At 39.5% G+C, this 23,118-nt stretch overlaps 3 protein-coding genes across 7 annotated transcripts in view; 2 read left to right on the top strand and 1 right to left on the bottom strand.

Moving 5' to 3' along the window:
* The window catches only part of LOC134677456 (uncharacterized), a 30,978-nt gene extending 23,591 nt beyond the window's left edge, over nucleotides 1–7,387 (top strand). For all 5 annotated transcript variants that reach the window (XM_063535935.1, XM_063535933.1, XM_063535936.1 and 2 more), the window contains 3 exons: nucleotides 507–647; nucleotides 5,836–6,003; nucleotides 6,813–7,387. In XM_063535935.1, the coding sequence (XP_063392005.1) occupies nucleotides 507–647; nucleotides 5,836–6,003; nucleotides 6,813–6,886 (383 nt within the window). In that variant the 3' untranslated portion in view covers nucleotides 6,887–7,387. The remainder of the gene's footprint in view (nucleotides 1–506; nucleotides 648–5,835; nucleotides 6,004–6,812) is intronic.
* A 2,357-nt stretch (nucleotides 7,388–9,744) lies between these two features.
* On the top strand, nucleotides 9,745–10,940 carry LOC134677516 (protein HGH1 homolog). The gene has a single exon (XM_063535981.1). It carries the CDS (start codon nucleotides 9,794–9,796, stop codon nucleotides 10,880–10,882), a length of 1,089 nt encoding a protein of 362 aa, XP_063392051.1. The 5' UTR covers nucleotides 9,745–9,793; the 3' UTR covers nucleotides 10,883–10,940.
* Nucleotides 10,941–16,998: 6,058 nt separating this feature from the next.
* LOC134677325 (gametocyte-specific factor 1-like) lies at nucleotides 16,999–21,117 on the bottom strand. The gene is made up of 4 exons (XM_063535761.1): nucleotides 21,110–21,117; nucleotides 20,396–20,573; nucleotides 19,391–19,516; nucleotides 16,999–17,148 (listed from the first exon to the last, which is right to left on the bottom strand). The coding sequence occupies exons 1-4, from the start codon at nucleotides 21,115–21,117 to the stop codon at nucleotides 16,999–17,001; spliced, it is 462 nt and encodes a 153-aa protein (XP_063391831.1).
* Nucleotides 21,118–23,118: the final 2,001 nt, after the last annotated feature.

Below are 23,118 nucleotides of genomic sequence, written 5' to 3'. Positions count from 1 at the left end.
ATAATTTTATGATAACGCTACGCTAACGGTACGCTACTTGATTTATTGTTAAGGCAGCCTGTCCACTGAAGCGGAGCGCGCGAATTTATTATTTATAAATTTTTGTAACTGTGTTTAGGAACTAATTTCCATTTAAAGTTATTAGGGGCCTCAGCGCTAAATTACACCTGGCCGCGTAGCTAAGATGCCAATCGCTTACGCTCCGTAACGATCAAAATGCAACTGGCACTGTCGCGCTAATATGGAAGAGTGATTGAGAGACATAATGCTTTTCGTTGTCGAAGCGATAGCGATTGTAACCTTGGCTAGGCCGGCTGTACGGATATGATTGTCGTTCTTGTCTACGTGACAGCCTGATAAAACGGAGTCCGTCACATTCTATCCCACATTGTTAAAAAGTGACAGTTATTTTATCACGTCGATAAAGGTGGATAAAGCCATCCATAATAATACGCCGGTTGATTACCATTAATTATAAAATATATTAATACCATTTAATTTTCCAGCCAAGCCGTGTTCGAGGCAAGGAGAGTGCATCGCGGTCGCCAGCAGCTCATGCGTAAGGACTCACTACGACTCACAGACGAGATGTCTGTGCGGAGACAACAGTGCGCCGGTCAACGGGCAATGTGAGGCGCTCACCAAGTGTGAGTACCTACTGTTACACTCATGCGTGATAATGATAACTCACTTCGACTCACAGACGAGATGTCTGTGCGGGGACAACAGTGCGCCGGTCAACGGGCAGTGTGAGGCGCTCACCAAGTGTGAGTACCTACTGTTACACTCATGCGTGATAACTCACTTCGACTCACAGACGAGATGTCTGTGCGGGGACAACAGTGCGCCGGTCAACGGGCAGTGTGAGGCGCTCACCAAGTGTGAGTACCTACTGTTACACTCATGCGTGATGACTCACTTCGACTCACAGGCGAGATGTCTGTGCGGGGACAACAGTGCGCCGGTCAACGGGCAGTGTGAGGCGCTCACCAAGTGTGAGTACCTACTGTTACACTCATGCGTGATGACTCACTTCGACTTACAGACGAGATGCCTGTGCGGGGACAACAGTGCGCCGGTCAACGGGCAGTGTGAGGCGCTCACAAAGTGTGAGTACCTACTGTTACACTCATGCGTGATAGCTCACTTCGACTCACAGACGAGATGTCTGTGCGGGGACAACAGTGCGCCGGTCAACGGGCAGTGTGAGGCGCTCACCAAGTGTGAGTACCTACTGTTACACTCGTGCGTGATAACTCACTTCGACTCACAGACGAGAATTCTGTGCGGGAGCAACAGTGCGCCAATCAACGGGCAGTGTGAGGCGCTCACCAAGTGTGAGTACCTACTGTTACACTCATGCATGATAGCTCACTTCGACTCACAGACGAGATGCCTGTGCGGGGACAACAGTGCGCCGGTCAACGGGCAGTGTGAGGCGCTCACCAAGTGTGAGTACCTACTGTTACACTCATGCGTGATAGCTCACTTCGACTCACAGACGAGATGTCTGTGCGGGGACAACAGTGCGCCGGTCAACGGGCAGTGTGAGGCGCTCACCAAGTGTGAGTACCTACTGTTACACTCATGCGTGATGACTAACTTCGACTTACAGACGAGATGTCTGTGCGGAGATAATAGTGCGCCGGTCCACGGGCAGTGTGAGGCGCTCACCAAGTGTGAGTACCTACTGTTACACTCATGCGTGATAACTCACTTCGACTCACAGACGAGATGTCTGTGCGGGGACAACAGTGCGTCGGTCAACGGGCAGTGTGAGGCGCTCACCAAGTGTGAGTACCTACTGTTATAATTATGCGTGATGACTCACTTCGACTCACAGACGAGATGTCTGTGCGGGGACAACAGTGCGCCGGTCAACGGGCAGTGTGAGGCGCTCACCAAGTGTGAGTACCTACTGTTACACTCATGCGTGAGGACTCACTTCGACTCACAGACGAGATGTCTGTGCGGGGCAACAGTGCGCCGGTCAACGGGCAGTCAAAGTCGCAGGAAAAGGCTAGTATTATATACCTCTATTCGCCGTTACAATGCTTTACTGACCTTTAGGCTTCGAATTAATTGTGACATGCAACGTTTCTTATAATTGTGGGCCTCTACACGAAGGCCCTTATCTAGGACACGAAAAGAGTTAAGGAAAGCGGACGGAACTAGTAGGTAGGTATTTTATGATAAATATAGTGATTATACTACCTTTCGTACGTACTTCGTCAGCGTGGAATTCTTAATTTATGTAGGTAGCAGTGGCGGCGCGTCAAACATATCCATAGGCAAGCCGGGCCTAATTTGGCTTACATATTTCCTTTACAACTCTGCTCAAACGTCCAAAACTAGGCAAGCCGGTGGGAATCGGCTTTCATGGACGTGCTCCACTGGTAGGTAGCTATTATTTTATTCAATCTGCGTTTTGTTGATTCCCATACAAACTTCAACCCCCCTTTTCACCCCCTTAAAGGGTGATTATTAAATGAAAACGACCCTTTGTCCTTCCCGGCGACTCAAACTATCTCTATACCTACCACTAAATCGTGCACCAGCGCCGGTGCTACACCGCGCGGGCGGGACAGTTCCTATTGACAATAGTTATTTGTTTTACAGCTCGTGCTAATATTGATACCCGAGCAAGCGAAAGATTCCAAAATTGCGCCACGAGCGTAGCGAGTGGTTCGAAAATGGAATCTAGAGCGTTGCGAGGGTTTAAAAGCACGAGGGTTAAACAAAATTTGCCCCCGAGTGAAACACAACATTTTTCACCACACCAACCCAAAGCAAATATTAAATGTAAACTATCAAACAAAATGAAACCAAATCAAATCCAAATGAATGTTATTAAATATTTATCATCCAAAGTCATAATTTAAAAGTCAATTCTACCAGCAAACATAAGAAATCAACTCAAAATATGCATTTGTTTACTTTGCCTCACATGTGGATAAAATGCAACTTTGCTATCAGTTTTTGAAGTGCAAAGTAAGCCTTTCCGAGCTGGTGTGGTGAAAAGTTTATTGTGCAGTTGTTAAGTTCCCATACAAAATTCCACCCCTTTAAGGGATGATTTCTGGGATAAAAAACTATCCTATGTCCTTCCTCGGGACTCAAACAATCTCTTATAATCGTAGGTACCTAATTTCATCTAAATCGGTTCAGCGGTTTAAGCGTGAAGAGGTGACAGACAGACTTACTTCCTTTTATAATATTAGTATGGAAGTATGGCCGTAAAGGTGAGCTTGTCAAGACAGGGTTCCTTTGTTTCCCATAAAGTTTTAAGCTATAATGTATTGTTTGTCGTATTATCATTGGTCCTAAAACTGAAACCGTTAACTTTTCAGGATTTTCGTAACTTTACCCTATAGGTAGGTTTTTTTTCGATGTGGCGCGCGCACAGCTCTTGTGAGCAAGAACCCCGCTAAGGATACGGGCGAGCCTTGCTCATATGCATATCTGTCGCCAGTTTTCCCTTAGACGCCTTATACGACACCCACGGGACCAGATGGGGTGGTGCTATTCTTTTCTGATGCCGGCACCACACGGCACCCTATAGATAGGTTAGATTAGGTTAGGTTTGTTTTATGGCAATCCTGAAAATTTACGCGTGTCTGAACCAAACAACTTATGACTAACGAAAATGCGAGCAAACAATACATCATGACTTGAAACTTTTAGGGAAACAATACAGGCCCATTTTTATACAAATTTGACGTTTGTGACGCCATTACCACACTTTTCCTTATTATTATTAGCAGGCGTGGCTCACTCCGTGATTTCGTCGCTTTGCAACAGGTAGCTACAAGTACATCCGTTCAACACCAATTTTGGTGGCTAGCCATAGGCCGCGCGTGGCACTGTCGCCTCCTAGCGGCCATATCTGTCGATCGTAACAGACGTACGCGTTTTGTTAGAGAGTGAGTCTTCTGTATTACCTAGTACTATTATTTATTCTGTGTTATTAGGTACCTCTTAACAAGTCCCAGCTGTGATCGATAACCTTTCGTGCTTAGAGGCCAATTAAAAGATATCGTGTGCTCAATCAAGGTTACCCTTTTCAGCTTTATAGCATAATATTTGACCGATTTGAGAACAGATTAAAAAAGCATACATGTATACAGTGTGGAAAGATAAGTCGGGCCTTGGAGGGAAACTACCTTAAATCCTTAAGCTGGCTCATTTTACTCAAAGGAGACATTCCTTTATTTTTAAAAAGAAACAAAACTGGATTCAAAGTATTTTTCTTTTTTTCTTCAATTTGGTTTGTCTAAAAAAAATCTTGAGTACTAAATATTAGATTTTATGGATATTTTGTTGACAGACCTAATGTTTCTTGGAGAAATGTTATCATTAACATTAACTGTATCCACTAGTAGAATAAAATTTGAATGTAGTTATGTTTCTTTTTAAAAATAAAGGAATATCACCTTTAAGTAAAATGAGCCAGCTTAAGGATTTAAGGTAGTTTCCCTCCAGGGCCCGACTTATCTTTCCACACTGTATAGTCAGTGTTCTTGAAATGTCCTTCACACTAGTGAATTGATATTTCATTATCTCTTTTTTGACAAGTTGTGATAGAGAAGAGAGGAGATTTAAGAGAAGAGAGAGTCATGGGAATGACGGAATCACACCAAAATTTCGATTGAATCAGACACCGGGAATTACCTACAAGATACTTACAAGTGAAGATTTGAAAAAAAAAATGCCGAGATGTTTTAAATAGAAAGTAACTTTCGTCGTTAGAAATAACCCTAAAAGGTACACTTTTTCCCGAAAACCACTAAGCGTACTTATATAAGAAACAAACTAAATTTACATTAGTTTCTTCATAGTGTCGGATATTTCATGTGAAATTCTTAAATTTGATTTCAATGGCGGTTTCGTGTTAGCTCGTAATTGTCCGGGGGGTAGCTGGCAGATACTTTGTTTATTTCCTTTTAGTTGAAACTTGACTTGAAATAATGTACAGCCGAACTAAAATAAGAGATTACACAAGTTCTTTTAATCCTCTTAATTACACCTTGGGCAAAAATGGGCTTGAGCTAATCGGAAATTAGCGAAAAAGTTTGAATAACCTTTTTTGTAGGAAATTTTATGTAAATTTGTCATGTAATAAAACATTTTTTGCTATTGGTCTTTACGAGTTGTTTACGAGTGACTAAAAAAGGGGACCTTAGAATTTATTTTCTCCCTTTAATATCTTTTTTAATATTGATCCTAGCATATTAAAAAAAAAATATTTAATAGGTTATTTACGTGAAAAATATTTTTTTGCTATGGGCTATCGTTTACGAGTTATTTACGAAAAACTAAAAGAAAACGATTTTAGAACAAATTACATATAAGTTACTTTTCCACCTTGATATATTTTGAAATATCGAATCCTAGCGAAAAAGTGTACTGAATCTATTTCGTAGAATCTTTTATGTAATGGAACATTTTTTGCTACGGGCCACTGTTTAAGAGTTATTTACGAGAAACTATAAAAAGGGACCTGAGCTCGCTAGACGAATCGGCAATAAGTACTTCCATGTAATTTTATTTTGACTGGAACTTTCTTCTACTCATTTCCTTCTAGATATTGCCACAGAATAATTAATAGTACTAGGTACAGAAGACTCCCTCACTAACAAAACGCGTCTGTTACGATCAGCACAGACATGCCCGCTAGGTGGCGACAGCACCACGCGCGGCTTATCGCTTTCCCCAAAATTGGTGTGAAACGGATGTACTTTTAGCTACCTGTAGCAAAGCGACGAAATCGCGGAGTGAGCCACGCCTGATTTTGCCCTAACATTTACTTATTTACCTATGTGTTTATTTCCTCAGCTCTGTACCACTCCTGCACCACCAGCGAGGAATGCAACGACGGCCTCAACTGCGGCACCCCCAATATCACCGACAAAACCCCCCACCTCCGCATGTTGGGGCCTAGAGACACCATCTGTCTCTGCGACACTGAGAGCGGATTTAGAGAAAAGGACCATACTTGCAGCGGTAAGTTCTAAAATAAAACAAACATAGTAGGAAGATAAGTCCTGCCATAACGTAGAAACTTTAAGGAACTTCCAAAGCCGACACAACCCCCCACCTCAGCATGTTGGGGCCTAGGGACACCATCTGTCTCTGCGACACCGAGAGCGGATTCAGAGAAAAAGACCATACTTGCAGTGGTAAGTTACCTTTAAGATAGCTACCACTAAAATCAAATAAAGAGTGTAGGGCTGCGTAACCCCTAACGCCACGGACAAAACTGGACTGGACTGGTTTAGTGTCCCACTGCTGGGCAAAGACCTCCCCTCGCTTCCTCCACTCAACCCTGGACCAAATTCGACATGTGCAACTGTCAGATTTCGCATCCACGTCAAATCAACAGTTGATTTTATCGCATACTGAGTGTTGATTCCATCAACGGTGGATAATATCATTTGGTACAACCAAAACTCAACTCTAAACTAAGGGTGGTTCGGTTTGGTTTGCTTGTCACCCTAACTGTGGATTGTTAATGTCAAATTTTGACATTGTACGTATTCGAGAACTTATGATTTTTCCCACATCAACGGGAAATCAACACGATACGTCAAAAGTCGCTTGTCGAATAGGGGTCCCTGTCTTGTAGTTTCCCGCCAATCCGGATAAAATGCGTCCAAGTCGTCCCGCCATCTCCTTTTCGGTCTGCCTGCACTCCGGCTAGCACTTTTTATGGTGTTCCGTGGGTCCCACTCCGTAATGCCCCACCTTTCAGGGTGCATTTCACTCACACGAGTATATTATTGTAATGTTGTAATCATGACGTATGCTTCCAGACGCGGACATCCTGAAGACGTCACTATTCGCGATCGTCCTCGTCTCCTGTATAAGGAAGATGATGGCAAACTAGATTATCACTACACGAGTCTGCACTTCATTATTTATCATTTATTTTAACGCTGGTAAACTTTGTATTACTCGGAGGATATAACCAGAGTAGTTAATACACATTGGCTATATTTTTACGTTACGTATACATTTGACTGTCTACTGACTTTGACTTTGGCTCCCCCGCAAAAATCAGCAGCTTTGCACAGAAAATCCACAGACAAAGCGTCTCCATTTGGTTATATCCTCCAAGTTTAAATATTATGTTAACTCATGAGTTTCAAAACTTTTTTGTAGTGTAAAATACCTACGAGGTGTAAAATAGAAGTCTTGAAACAGCGTTTACCAAACTTTTTCGTAGCGCTACTTCCTTTACATGTTAATTTTTGTCGACCCCCTTTATTTAAATGAAAATACCTGGACTGAATGAACCCGTGAAACTGCGAACAATAGAGAATTCCAGCTTTTATTTAAAAGCTGAAATTCTGTAAATGTCGATGTTTACCTACCATAAAACAACCAGGCCGCGTAGCCAAGATGCCGATCGCTTACGCTCCCTAGCGATCGAAACTCAACTGTCACTGTCGCACTAATATGGAAGAGTGATAGAGAGACATGATGCTTTTCGTTGTCGAAGCGAAAGCGATTGTAACCTTGGCTAGGCCAGCAGTTATTCTAACTTCATAGTAAAAGCTTTTTCTGTGTTTTTCAGGGTTTTACTATACAAAAACGTAAAAAAACACCCTGTATAATTAGTAATTTTATATTTACATACCGCGTCCATTTCGATTGGTTTATGATTAAGTTATTATATTATCCTAACTATTTAAGATAAAAGTAACAATATTTTCCTTAATTAGATGCCTTGCGCATTTTAAGACAGTATGTAATTTTATTAAAACATTGTTTTGTAAAATTTTCAGTGACAAAGCTTTAAACAAAATACAGAATACACACTTAAAAGTATGCTGTAAGTAAGTTCGGCTGATTTTGCTTCAAGTTTTTATTATTTTACTTTTAATTGTAATTTTAAATATTATTATAATTTTACAACATGATGTAACTAAATAGTGCATAGCGCACCTTAGCAATTAGAGTGATTTTAACGCTTTATAGTCTAAAAAAACATGCTAAAATGTACCTAATTAAATACTAATTAATGTTTGTGCCTAAAATATCCGTCCTTTCAATAAATGTATGTCCAATCGTAAGAAAAATGTATATAGAATAAATACCAAAATATCACTAATTAATAGTTATAATGCTTTTTAATTAGTGTGTTACACTGTTAACTAGACGCAGCGGTCGGCAACAAGCGGCCCTCTCACTTGCGGCCCGCGAGCCCAACTGGCTATTTTGTATGTAATATTGTCAAACAACAATGTCTGATAAAGTCACACATATTAACAAAAGTGCGGCCCGCGTCAACTTCCTTAATGCTATGTGGCCCTTGGCTGCTAAAAGGTTGCCGACCGCTGAACCATAGAGAGTTAAAAATAGTACTAATAAAAAAATTAACCACAGCACGCTTTTAGGTACTTATTAAATCACTTTCAGAGATTTTTAATATTTATTTTAGGGGTCATCCATTAATTACGTCACACCAATTTCTAGGTTTTTTGACCCCCCCCCCCCCCTTGTCACACTTGGTCACATTTGGCAATCCCCTCCCCCCCTAGTGTGACGTCACATTTTTTCTACGAAATCGCCAAATCGAATTAAGTAAATACCTAAGTATTATTAATATTTCATCAAAATATTTTTGGCGATATAAATATTAGTAATTTTATAACCCAAAACTGCTTAGGAAAGAAAATTAAACGAATAAAAACTATTTTCGTTTTAAAAACTTGTTATTTAAATGTACAGCGAACTAAATAATTTAAATAAATTTTCGGTTACTGATGAAGTTAAAGTGACGTCACAAAGTTTGTGTCTCCCCCAACCCCCATGTCACAATATGTCACATTTTCTTGACCCCCTCCCTCCCCCTAAACGTGTGACGTAATTAATGGATGACCCCTTAGCCCAAATTACCTTGCCGAAATAATATTTACTCCACAAAATTTAGTAATTAGATTAATAGACTTAAGAACTAGATGTAATTTCAAAATTCATTGTAATTTAGTGATTGCTACTGCATTTTTGGAATGTAGACCAAGTATAGATTTACAAATGTAATGTTTTATTTAAAGTTTTAATAAAGGCGATCTTAATGACGTTGTTTTTGAATTTTATCCCTAATGCGAATGGGGTTGACCGGTCGAAGTATTTTACTTATAAATTACTTACTTTACTTATATATATTAGCCACAAAACAAAGAAGAGCGCGGCGCGCTCATTCTTTCTTCCGTGATATTAGCCACAAAACAAAGAAGAGCGCGGCGCGCTCATTCTTTCTTCCGTGATATTAGCCACAAAACAAAGAAGAGCGCGGCGCGCTCATTCTTTCTTCCGTGGTTCAACGATTCTGGGTTGATCCGTCTATTTATATTTTTATCCTATATCACAAATGAAATTTACCTATTTTCCGACAACAGCGCCATCTAGTTAATAAATACTAATTAGCACTTTAATTTTTTTGCTACTCATTCACAGATGTCGCCTTAGTTACGTGAACAATGCTACTCAACAGCAGATGGCGTTGTTATTTAAATTTTGAGGAGTGCAAAATAAAATACAGTGCTTAATTTATTAACATTGAAAGATACTTTTTGTAGGTATAAACATCTTTATTATTAAGTTTCATTCATTTATTTGCAATAGTAACAAAGTGTGTTTGTTCAAATGTTTGGCTAAATGTCTCGTAGCCAGGCCATGAAATAAAAAAAAATGTCAAATGTCAATGTCATAGTAATGTCAAAATCACATTGTCGTATATAGTACGCAGGTAGTATTGATAATTATTGTTTTAGTCCTAAAATTCAGGATGTCCAAAGATCCACTCGACGAGCTACTACAATTCCTAAAACCTGATTCCAGGATAGATCTGAAACATATCGCCTTGGACCATTTAGTGGGCTTATCAGGCAGCGAGGACGGAATTCATACATTGCTCAAAAATGAGCAAGTGATTGCAAGTATCATCGAGTTAACTAGTGATAGTGTGGATGAGGTCGCTAAAAACGCTCTTTTAGCGCTTGTAAACATCACTGCCAACGCCAAGGGAGCTTCGGAGATACTAAAATACCGTCCGAGTACTTGTAAAAATATAATAGAGTTGCTTATAGGTTATGTTCTCGATCCTAACAAAAAGGACGCGGATGCAGCTTGTATGATACTTTCAAACATAACGCGGCTGGAAGATGAGTTGGAAGTGTGTTTAGACACATTAATACCTAAATTAAATGACATTTTAAATGTCTATGTCAACATTGACTTTAATAAAACAGGTTCGAAATTACACTACCTTGGAGCCATGTTTAGCAACCTAAGCTGCAGCAGTAGAATACGCAAATGGCTGACAGAAGAGAACCCACACGTACCTCTAATAAAAATCCTGCCATTTTGCAATTACGAGCAATCTAACATTCGTCGCGGCGGTGCTATAGGAACTATAAGAAACCTATCATTTGACGTTGAATACCATGATATATTACTTAACCCAGATTTGGATATACTTACATACCTGTTGAACCCTTTAATGGGTAATGAGGATTATCCGGATGAAGAAATGGACGTGCTGCCGATAGCTTTGCAATACTTACCTAAAGAGAAAAAGAGAGAATTAGATGTAGATATTCGTAAAATGATTTTAGAGACGCTAAACAAGTTCTGTAGTAAACGTAACTGTAGAGAGATTTTACGGAACAATGGAGTATATTACGTGTTACGGGAGTACCACAAATGGGAGAAGGACCCGAAAGCTTTATTAGCGTGTGAGAATGTTGTAGATATTTTGATTCAGAAGGAGTCGGAAGTCGGGGCGGAGGATTTGTCAGCTGTTGATGTGCCAGAGGATTATAAGGAGAAGTTTGAAAAAATGGATGAAGATTATATAAAAAGTGCTGTATCTTAACTTTACTTGCTAGATTAAGTTATATTATAAATAAATGCATTTATTTATGGTTTTTAAAGCTGTGATTTCATTTAATTAGTAAAATCTTTTTAAGTAATTGTTTCTGGGCTAAATCATAGGTGCACTCCTCAATTTATCCTTAAAAAACTTGATGTTGGAAAAGTGCCCTGGCAGCAAAAGCCAAACTCACAAAAAAAAAGTAATTTTGTAGCACAATTGAGAAAACATAGCTCGCCAGATCATGGACATAATCAGAACTTTAGTAACTACTCTATTCATGTGATAAAGCCAGATTGCGAAATTAAGTCTTTCATAGTAGCCCCCAGATCATATGTACCCGGCAAGCTGGAAGGCCCGGCTAAGTATAGTACAGTTAACTGTAAAAATATGGGTGCACAAATCATCTCAAAAATATGTCAGCAATACCATAGCTCTTATATCAGCGAATTAAGAACTATGGGACATATTTTTGAGTAAGTTGGCTACACCCATATTTTTACAGTTGACTACCAGAGGCCCGTCAGGTAATGGCGGGCTTCCATGCCAGGTTGAGGGCAGAGATTTCGTATATGTGTGGTGGCTTTTACCCAAAAGGGATCCATAATAGATAAAGTTAAAAATAGTTTTTGAAATGTATCTACCTACTCTATGTAATGTGGAAATAGAGTTATTTTTATTATTTATGTACTTTGTGACCAAAACTCTTTAGTACAAACCTCAGTTGTGTTTTATTGATTGAGTATAAAAAACCGGGCAAGTGCGAGTCGGACTCGCGCACGAAGGGTTCCGTACCATAAAGCAAAAAAAAACGGAAAAAAATGCAAAAAGAAAACGGTTACCCATCCAAGTACTGACCACGCCCGACGTTGCTTAACTTTGGTCAAAAATCACGTTTGCTGTATGGGAGCCCCACTTAAATCTTTATTTTATTCTGTTTTTAGTATTTGTTGTTATAGCGGCAACAGAAATACATCAACTGTCTATCTATCACGGTTTGTTAGATACAGCCTGGTGACAGACAGACGGACGGACGGACGGACGGACAGCGAAGTCTTAGTAATAGGGTCCCGTTTTACCCTTTGGGTACGGAACCCTAAAAGACATCCTCAAAAAAGATCAGGTATCATACCACAGACAACGTACATACTTTATGATGTCAGTGACGTTTTTGTTAAGGCGTGTCTCCATATTGCGCGGCAAACTATCGAACATTGGCTCGCGAGGCAGCCGCGCGCAATGGATACCGGGTTGGCTCGCGAGCCAACGCGATCTGATCGAGTTGGCTCGAGAGCCATGTTCGATAGTTTGCCGCGCAATATGGAGACACGCCTTTAAGTAAGCGGAGGGCAAATAAATAACAAAAATAAGCAAAAGTAGTTTATTTCCACTAATATTCTGATTAAGTACACTAATTAACAAATATTTTACATTATGGCACTTTCTTATAGGTTTTAAACACAATTACCTATATGTAGTTAATAAAATGTGTATCATTACACATAAGGGAGGTAGAGTTAGACCAAAGAGAATAGAGTGTGTAGAGACGGATTGTCAAAGTTATGTAGCCACTGTAAATTTACTGCCATCTTTCGACAGAACATAAAACTGCAAGCACGCCATTTGATTTTGATCCTTATTCTTTCACTAATGTGTTAATTATTAAATATTAACGCTGTCTACTCGACTATAGACTACGGACAAATAAATTGGATAGGTGGAATACCGCAATACAATTTGGTCGACAGATCAAAACGAAATAACTAAATAACCTTTTTAAAGGCCGAGCCACACCGGCTTGCGTGTGCGTGACGTGCGCGTGTGCGTGCGCTAAAATGTTGGAGCCACACACGCACACGTCACGCAAGCGGTGTGCCATCTCTCATAAGGATCTGTATACTACAACGCCGCACGCGCACGTGCACGTCACGCACACGCAGCCGGTGTGCACAGGCCATAAGACGTAATTGTTAACAAAACTAAACATAACCATCTCCAAACAATTTGTAGTCAACTTAACAATATAATTTTCCTTATATAAGAGTTTCCTTATAAAATTTAAAAAACTATTAGGTATTATAAACCAAGTACCTAAACTGCAAAACGTAATTCAAGACCAAAAAAAGTAAGAAATGTTGCCACTTTTTTACTAGCGCGTCTTGTATTTATGTACAAATAAGTAAATAAAAGTACTTTTTTAAATAGTAGGAGTAAAATTACTAATAAATAAATTACCTTAGCGTGATTATTTATCAAAATGAATTTACTATTTTACAAACAAATTATTGCAGTGGCAACATTTTCTTACTTTTTTTGGTCTTGAATTACGTTTTGCAGTATAGTTAAATATCACATACTTCTAAAGGGGCCCACTGATTAACAGTCCGCCGGACGGTATCGGCCTGTCAGTTGTTCGGAACTGTCAAAATTTTGTTCTGACAGGCCGATACCGTGCGACGGACTGTTAATCAGTGGGGCCCTTAAAAGTGAAAGTCGAAAATGCAACTTTATTACTTTTGCGGAAGGTTCAAATTACAACGACTTATTCTCATCAATTTGTTACCAGTGGCAAATAGTTATTTGTACAACAAGAGATTTAGTTTGATATTTCTTCGAGTGCTTATTTTGAGTCCCGTGCAAGCGAAAGATTCTATAATAGATTCACGAGCGTAGCGAGTGAATCTAATTTAGAATCTTGAGCGTAGTAAGGGATTCAAAAGCGCACGAGATGTAAATAACTTTGATCTCGTGTAGTACACAAAATTTTTCACCCTAAGCAGTGAGAACATACCTAGAGGGACAGAGATAATAGAACCCAAGTATATCGAAATTGTATTAGACCCCGCATGTTGAAATGACATTTGACTATAAAGGTCACTTGAATTACATTTTGTCTCACTCAGTGAGCAAAATGAGACAAAATGACTCAGTGAGCAAAATTGCATTTTGTTCGAGCTGCTGAGGTGAAAAAGTTATTTATTGTAGAAGTTTTGCATTTTGGTCGCTTTTTTACGCCTTCTGTACATAATATCATACATTCTGTACAGTCGCCATCAGATATATCGGAGCTGCCGTGGTGGTCAAAAATATCTGAACACGCACTCTAGCGCCTTGAAAATAGAGGCGTGTTCAGATATTTGTGAGCACCTTGGCCGCTCCGATATATCTGATGGCGACTGTACATTAAGAGCCACCCCACATTAGCGTCTTTAGAGCGTTGGCGTCTAGTCGGCGCTATGGAGAATGGCGTCGCCGCGCAGTTACGCCAACGCGGCGTCGAGTAGCAGCCATAGAGTTGACTAAAGTCCGTTTTTTTAGCATTAGAAAGAAATTCGCAGAAGTAAGCTTGTGGTTCCAAATCCGGCACTTTTAGCGGTAATAATTTGAAGTAAATTATATGTATTGACCATGCTACATTAGATAATTCAATAATTATTAACAATTAAAGAGCCTGATAAAAACTGCACGCTTGCTTCTGTGGAGTTCTTTCTAATGCTAAAAAAAACGAACTATAGACGCCGACGCTCGAGAGTGAATCAACTTTTAGAACACCGATGACGTGCCCGTAGACTCCCTAGCAAAGAAAAATCGTTTTTTCTAAAACAAAGTTGTTTTTTTTTTTACTTTTTTGTTTAGACGAGCTTTATTAGATCCATAAGTATTTAAATACCACATTAAAATTAACAACTTGATCAGATAAAAGTTACATTTTGTGCGTTAACGCAGCAGATAATAGGCAAAAATGGCGTGTCCCTGATTTTTGTATGGGGGAAAACTTTTTTTCTGTTGTGTTACCGTACAAAATGTAACTTCTGATCAAGTTGTTCATTAAATACTTACTTATAGACTTGGGGATTCTTAGAGGGATCTAATATGCCTCTAAGAATCCCCAAGTCTAGGGACACTAAATCAAGTGTTCTAAAAGTTGATTCATCCTAGACTCGATAGACGCTAGTGTGGAGTGGCCCGTATGTGTTACATATTAATCATATTCATCATCATCATCTCAGCCTATATACGTCCCACTGCTGGGCACAGATATTAATCATATTATAATGTATAAATTCGTACAATAAGGTATCTTAATACTAAACATAACTAGGTTATTTTAAGGCCTATATATAACAATGGGCTTGGTCAGTATTTTACAGATGGCGCTAGCGTCGGTTTTACCTGTCAATCCTACGAATAGTGTCATAATACTTATTTTTTAATGGCCTACATGCCCTTTCACTCAAACAAATCTCATAAAACAGCTAGAAACAGATGCTGGCGCCATCTATAAAAAACTTTGACAGTTCCCAACTATTAGGAATTAGCACCATAGAGTTTTACTAAATATAAGAGACAGAATTTCAATTTCTGTCTATAATATTACATAATAATACTGGAAACAAAAATAAGCAGTCTATCTTCTTAGATAAGGGACTGCAGTCTTACATTTTAGCTTAGTTAAAGAACTATGTTAACACTTTCAGTGCCAGCGCGAGCTTCGCGCTACAAGCGTAGCTGATAGCATGGGAAAACCCGTATGTAGCGAAAAGCGCTGGGTCGCTGGCAGTGAACCTGTTAAAAAGGCTCGAAGTAATGCAAATTAAGTGCTAAGGCAGACGTGGCTCACTCCGCGATTTCGTCGCTTTGCTACAGGTAGCTAAAAGTACATCCGTTCGGCCCCAATTTTGGGGTTTGCCATAAGCCGCGCGTGGCGCTGTCGCCACCTAGCGGCCATATCTGTGCTGATCGTGACAGACGCGTTTTGTTTGTTAGGGAGTGAGTCTTCTATACCTAGTACTATTATTTATTCTGTAGCTAAGGTTTATAGTTCGAGAGTCCGTCCGACAATGGGATAACCGTCTTACGGCAAAAACTCTCGTATTTGTATACGGTACAGTCACAGAATAAATAATAGCATAGAGTATAATAAGTAAAGAAAGAGGACGCAACTGGGGACCCGAGAGCTGGCAGTTACCTCGCGCAACGCTTTAGTCTGGCAGTTCAGCGGGGTAATGCAGCCAGCATCTTGGGGACCTTGCCACAGGGGCCTTTTTTAGATTTAGTTTAGATTCGTTTTATTTTATTTTAGAATATTTTGTATTTAGTTTAATTTTAAGTTATTTTTATTTATTGTTTTTTGACTTGTTTTTGTACCGTATATATGAATAAAGTTTTTACCGTGTCGTATACAAAAAAAAAGGAAAGAGAGGTTGGAGTTACCTCTCTTTCCTTTTTTTTTGTCAGTTATCTTACCAAAACGCGCATTATTTCGTAGTCGACACCTAGCGTCATGTAGCGGAATATATCAGTACTGCTAGTTGACAATAGATGTCGCGGCGAACGAAAACTCTAATGCTCAACAATTTTCAGCTAATATTATAACCGGATTAACTGGCAGTCTATTTTCAACCCCTTCTGCTTATAATATTAGTTGTAAATTGTTTTAGCTACACTTGTGACATCTGGCCCCTGTTTCACCAACGTGACAGGTGCGACGAATTGTAAAATCACTGTTGCTGACGTCACAGGCATCCATGGGCTACGTTTACCGCTTACCATCGGGCGGGCCGTATTCCTGTTTGCCACCATAATTGTATTATTTAAAAAAACTTTATTATATCAGAAAAAAACAGATATTTCTCTTGCTAAGTTTATGACAATTGTCACAAGAAACACTACAATTGTCACGAAATTCCGACATATAACTCATTACCTGTCAAGAATTACCTACAATTCTTCTAAATCTTTGACAATTGGCAGAAACTTCGCAGGAGAAATATCTGTTTTTTTCCGATATAATAAAGTTTTTTTAAATAATACAATGATGGTGGCAAACAGGAATACGGCCCGCCCGATGGTAAGTGGTAATCGTAGCCCATGGACGCCTGTGACGTCAGCAACAGTGATTTTACAAATTCGTCGCACCTGTCACCGATGTGAAATTGGGGCCTGGTGTCGAGTAGGGGTATTGATTGTTCCGCTACATGACGTTAGATGTCGACTAGGAAATAACGCGCGTAAAAAACTGATGTACGGAGTAAGCACTCTTTCTTTAATTATATTACTCTATAATGTAATGAACTCGCATGCGAGTTTTCGCACCGTGTATATGAGCCTTACTTGGGTTAATCTTCTGTGGTGGAAGGCATAGGGCGGTAGTTCTTGACGCCCTCCATCCTGGCCTGGCGGCGTTGGGAGGGCGTAGCCCCCTTGATCTTGGTGATGATGTGAGGCCCCTTCTTGGACATGTCCGGTTTGTAGGATGTGCACGGCTCCTGCAATTCAAAAATAATAGTAATTATTACTTCCCTTGGGTGACCTTCCCCTGTGTGTCAAGCGCGAACTCATCGACATGTGTATCCTGCCTATCCTAACCTATGGTGGTCAGACATGGTCATTGACTGAGGCTTTGAAGTCCAAACTCAAGGTTTGCAAGCGAGCGATGGAGCGCAGTATACTGGTTGTTCACAGGACTGATAGAATCGGAAACACGGAACTGCGCTTCAGAACTAGAGTTGTAGATGTAGGTGTCAAGACCGCTAAGCTCAAGTGGGACTGGGCTGGACATGTCTGCCGCATGCACCCTGAAAGGTGGGCCAAAATGGTTACGGAGTGGGACCCACGGAACACCAACACCATAGATGGTGCTAGCCGGAGTGCAGGCAGACCGAAAAGGAGATGGCGGGACGACTTGCGACGTATTTTGTCCGGATTGGCGGGAAACTTCAAAAGACAGGGTTGAGTGGAGGAAGCGAGGGGAGGCCTTTGCCCAGCAGTGGGACACTTAACCAGGCTAAAAAAAAAAGGAATTATTACTAAGTTCTAAGTAAGAAGTAGTTATTAACCTAACTCTGTGCAGATTTCTAAAACGCATACCATTAGCCTAATCGTCATACCGCCTGCAGGAAGACACCCGCATGCTCGCTATATATCGACCGAACTGCGACTAGAGATGCAACGGAAAGTAGTTTGGCCGGATACCGGATATTCGGCCTGACTATCGGCCGAATATCCGGTATCCGGCCGCCGAATATTCGGCCCGCGGAACTATACCTACATTTCGGTTTTTCAGGTGCGCATTCTGCAGGTTTGACCTGTTTCCTAGTAAACGTTCGCGCGGACTTATTTCTAGATTCGAAATGAGTGCGCGTGCAAGTCAGTGGAATGATTAAATTGTTTTAAAATAATAAACAAGTATGATTATGACCGTATCTGTTTCTTAAATCCAATTTGTTTACTCCGAAATCAAGCAATGTTACTATCCGGTATCCGGCCGGATAGTAGGTCACTATCCGGTATCCGGCCGGATAGTAGGTCACTATCCGGTATCCGGCCGGATAGTAAAATAATAGCCGGATAGTCCGGATACCGGATAGTAACCGGATATCCGGTGCATCTATACTATCGACTTATGAGTTTCACTTGCCGCTATACCGCCTGCGGGAAGTCCCACACGGCTTATTTCGACCAATGAAACTGAGCCTAGTGCTGCCAACTTGGCATAATTGATGCCAGATCTGGCATATTTTCACTTGCTTTGGCACCAAAATTTTCCATTTAGCATCTGGCATATTTTTTAGCATAATGTAGTCTAAGCCAAGTTTGCACCAACTTGGCAGCAACAATATGCGCCATCGTCTTATGCGGTTCATATTTTCATATGAATTTTGACTTTTGTGGACGGATGGACGTCGACGGACTATATAAAGTTGGTCAAGCAGATCTTGTCAGTAGAAAAGGCGGCAAATTTGAAAAATGTATGTGTTTTAAGTATCTAATTTCAAGTTGACATATTAGCATTTTTTAGCATATTTCAGAATCAGAATCAGAATCAGAAAAATATTTATTGCCACAAAAAATACCTTATCAACTAAGTACAATATATAAAACTTAAATACTAAAATAGGTACAAATTAATTAGAAAGATAGGTAATTATAATAATATACGAATGATTGGGCAATGGGCTCCAATCTCAGCATATGCCAAGCACTCCAAGCAGAGGGCCTAGCGCTGGTTTTCAGACTGGACCCTTGAGATCGGTCGGTCGCAGTTTAACAAAATTACCGTGCTTTGCTAGGCTTAACAATTACAATAAATTCAACAAGAGTAGAATACGGATAACATAAAATAAGATAAACATAAAATAACATAAAAAATTTCAAAAAACTTTGGCATAATTTTGGCATAATCTAGACATTAGTCTAGCATTTTTTCAAAATCCAAGTTGGCAACACTGACTGAGCCACTATCCTATCACCTAATGAGACTTGAGCCTTGAGTCTTTCTAGTTCCTTGTGCCACAGAAGAAATAATAGTACTACCGTACAGAAAGGACACTTCCTACAAAACCGAAGTCTGACAACGATTCGGAGCAATGTTGAGCCGAGCGTAGCCGAGTTTGCCCGAAGTGAGAACTGTGAGAAATGGCTTACCTCCTAAGACCCTCCTAAGTGAATTAGTGTGTGTGTGTGTGCGCGTGTGTGTATGTGTGTGTGTGTTTGACTGCTTGTGCTTACCTCCTCCCAATTCTCGTCGGTCTGAACCACGGGTATCGGCGGCAGCTCGCGCGGCACCACCTCGTCTTCAACCACGTACTTTTGCGTGTCGAACAGGAAACGCTTCGGGCACGTTGAAACGTGGAACTGTGGATGATTTAAAATAGGGACTTGTAGAATTTTATATTGTAACACATTGGTAAGTAAATACATACAACATACAGGGTCATTTTTGGACCGTTAGCCATATTGTGCGAGGTGATTAGGTAGGTCATACTGAACAACTTTTTCTATGGGACCAACCCCGAAATCACAAATTTCATGTCGATATTTCATTTTGTCAATCACTATATTTTGCCACAAAATCTCCTGTCTGAACATAATAAAAAAAAAGTTATAAATAAAAAAATGCACTAAAAGAGTGTGTACTCTATTTTTTTGGATTGCAATTTCTGTCATTCCCAATCTTAACATTCGATTTTTTTTTTTAATTCTCTCTTCTTATTCTTACTTAATATCAATATTGTAATCTGTGATGAATTGTATACTGTTGTTTTCTTTTTCTTTTAACTCCACCAACATAGGTAGTTGCAACATCGTCCTGGCATCGCCACTATCAGACGAGGCCAGGTTGATGTGCAAACTATATTTAAATGTGATGTAGTGGTGTAGGTAATACTTCACTACTACATCATTATTATTATTAGATCTCATTACGGGGGTGACATTGTCACTGCGTGACAAAACCCCTTAAAAAAAAAAAATTAAAAAAAAAAAACTTTCTCTGTAAGTTAGCAGTGGTTTGATATTTTTACGGAATTTATGCCTTTTAACTTGTTTGTAATAAAATAAATAAATAAAATATGTACATAAATAAGGATAGAGGGGAATGGAGTAGGTTGGAGGAGGCCTTTTGCCAAAAAGTGGCACACAGACAGGAAAAAATATGCAAGAACCGTAGAAAAAATGAAATTTACTTTACTGTCTGAAATAAAGGAATATTACATTACGTAAATAATGACTTACATCCAGCTCAGCATCGTTGACCACATGCGTGGCGTCGAACGGGCAAGACACTTTGGGCATGTTCGGATATTGCTTCCGGCACTTTTGCAAATGTATGTGCATTCTATAGTGTTCAACCTGATGGGCCTTGTTATAAGGGCATGTCATCATTTGATGTGGTTTCGGGTCGACTACAGTGCTGTGAAAAAGAGAAAATAGGCATCACGCTAGTTTTCGTCCAGCTCGAGTTTTCATTCACTTGACGAATTTTGAATATACAATGACCGGTCTGGCCTATTGGGTAGTGACCCTGCCTGTTAATCCGATGGTCATGGGTTCGAATCCCAGTAAGGGCATTTATTTGTGCCATGACAGATATTTGCCTTTGTTCCTGAGTCATGGTTGTTTTCTGTGTATTTAAGTATTTATATATTATACATATTGTTGTCTGAGTACCCACAACACAAACTTCATGAGCTTACTGTGGGACTTAATCCTATAACATAAAAAAACCTACATTCAGCAAAAATTTGCACTTATTGCAATCTTTAATATCTTAACAACATATCTATTTTTAAGTTAGATAATGTGACGGAAGTATTTATTTATTTAGTGAAATATCATGTTTCAGCATACGCCGGCCTGTGGTTTCGGTTTTTGCTGTGTGTGTGAATTTTGAGTCATATAACTTGTAAACAAGTTACGGTAGACAAAATAACATTCTGAAGGACTTACGAATACATGTTGCTGAGGTTTTGATGCAGTTTCTGGAGATGCTGAGATGGTTTTTAAGTAAGTACTTCAAAGTTTTCTATGATTTTAATCTGCAATTTCCGCAAACCAAACACTTCGAATAGTTCAAATCCAATTTCAAAAGAAAAAAATAACTGATTAAAATTGAACGAACGATTCGAACGAATGGCTTGTGAAATGAATGTCGAACGCAACTAGGAACAAAATACTTTTATATGGAGTTTGCATTGGAAACCATTGCCAACCAAACAAAGCAAAACGTTAGAGTTGTTTATTTGTCAAGTCCACATTTGATTTAGATACTTTTAGCCATAAAATTTTGGTGCAGCAGGCTGTAAAACAAATAAAATTAGATATTTCATATGTATTTTCATTGTGAACTCAGGATCAATCGATAACAGCAGGGTTGTTTGTTTATTAGTGTAAATTTTGAGACAAGTAGCATGTAATATGACCATAATAAATAATTTTATTAAGTTTTTAGTGGGAAATTGTTGTCGCGAAATACGCGATGATTGTGAATACATACATAGCAACACTAAATCCGGAAACGGAATAGAAAGAAAAACAAAATATATTGTCGATGGTAAGTTGAAGGATGCTTTCTTTTGCTCACTACCATGAAAATGGCGGTTTGTACTTTTAACTTTGTCCAGTTATTAAACTTAAAATCAGTGTTAGTGGCTCGGGATTTCCAGGTTTCAGCACGTAAAAGCAAGCTAAGTATTTAGAGAATAAAAAATGTATCTATACGTTGAATGCATAAAGTTTCTAGCATTAATTTCTAGCGTGGTGTTATAAATTGTCACTAAAGCTTACTCCAAGCATTTATTGGGCATGTAAGATGGCATGCAAATTAAATTAAAATTCCAAATCATGTGTTGGTTTGAGGGATGGTATAGCCTACCAATAAAATCAGATTATTCAAATGTACATGCAAGAACGATTCGCATGATACATCTGGCTTGGCCAGGGGGCAAGCGTTTTAAATAGTTTCTGTAAGAACACTAAGAACGATTCACATAAATGTATGTGGCTCACCTCGAGGTTGTTCGCATGTAAGTTGGATTCGCATGTGACAGGTATAATCTACCAATTAAATAAAGTTATTACGTGCAAGTTGGATTCGCATGTAATAGTTAATAGGCACTCGTTTGTAGACCGCTGGAGCCAGCCTGTAAGTAATAGCACCGATGTGCTGGTCGCGGATCTACCACAAACTTGGACGAGTGGGCCTATAATAAGATCAAAGTAAGCGTTTTAGGTCCCATAAAACATTTGTAGGGAACATTCACAGATGTGGTGGTTGCAGACCTTAAACGAGCTCTAATGTGTATGGGCTTTATGCCATTATTTAGGATTGATATACCATGGTATAGGGCAATCTAATGAGACCAGGTCAGTGAACTGTTCAAGCCATAAGCGTTTGGCAAGGTAACTTATAAACAATCAGTGATGAAGAGTATAGCTATATTGACTGCCACTCTATGTAACAATCCTTATAAATTTACTTAGGAAATATTTAGTGATTCGGTTGGAATCAATGTGTTAATACTTTAACAGGTCGTGGGGAGAATCATTGTGCTCTGCTCACCTGCAATCTTAACCTGGAGTTCTGGGCATCCCGGGCCATGTCGTGAGAAGCAAATATAAGGTAAGGATGACCATATTTCTACCGTACAGATTAAAGCCTCATTTATCATAATGTTAGATTTTGTATGTTCATAGACAAAGTTACATAATAACACCAACAAGCGAAGCAGGTAATTTGTAATTACTGAGTTATAATATATATTGAACTAAGGCATAAGCTATAGTGTTGAAAGATCTCATAAATTCCACTATTAATTTTATCATAAATAAAATGTGTGCCAAATTCATCCCCGTTGGTACAATTGTCTGCCATCAAAGTTTTCAGATACAGGCGGTGGGTCAGTTTGGGAGAACTTTAATATATTACATGCATTGAAATGTGTATATGTAGATCACAT

Source organism: Cydia fagiglandana, chromosome 26 (assembly GCF_963556715.1).
Source record: "Cydia fagiglandana chromosome 26, ilCydFagi1.1, whole genome shotgun sequence".
Lineage (NCBI taxonomy): Eukaryota > Metazoa > Arthropoda > Insecta > Lepidoptera > Tortricidae > Cydia > Cydia fagiglandana.
The sequence above is the reverse complement of the archived record's forward strand: the minus strand, read 5'-3'. Positions and strand labels throughout refer to the sequence as shown.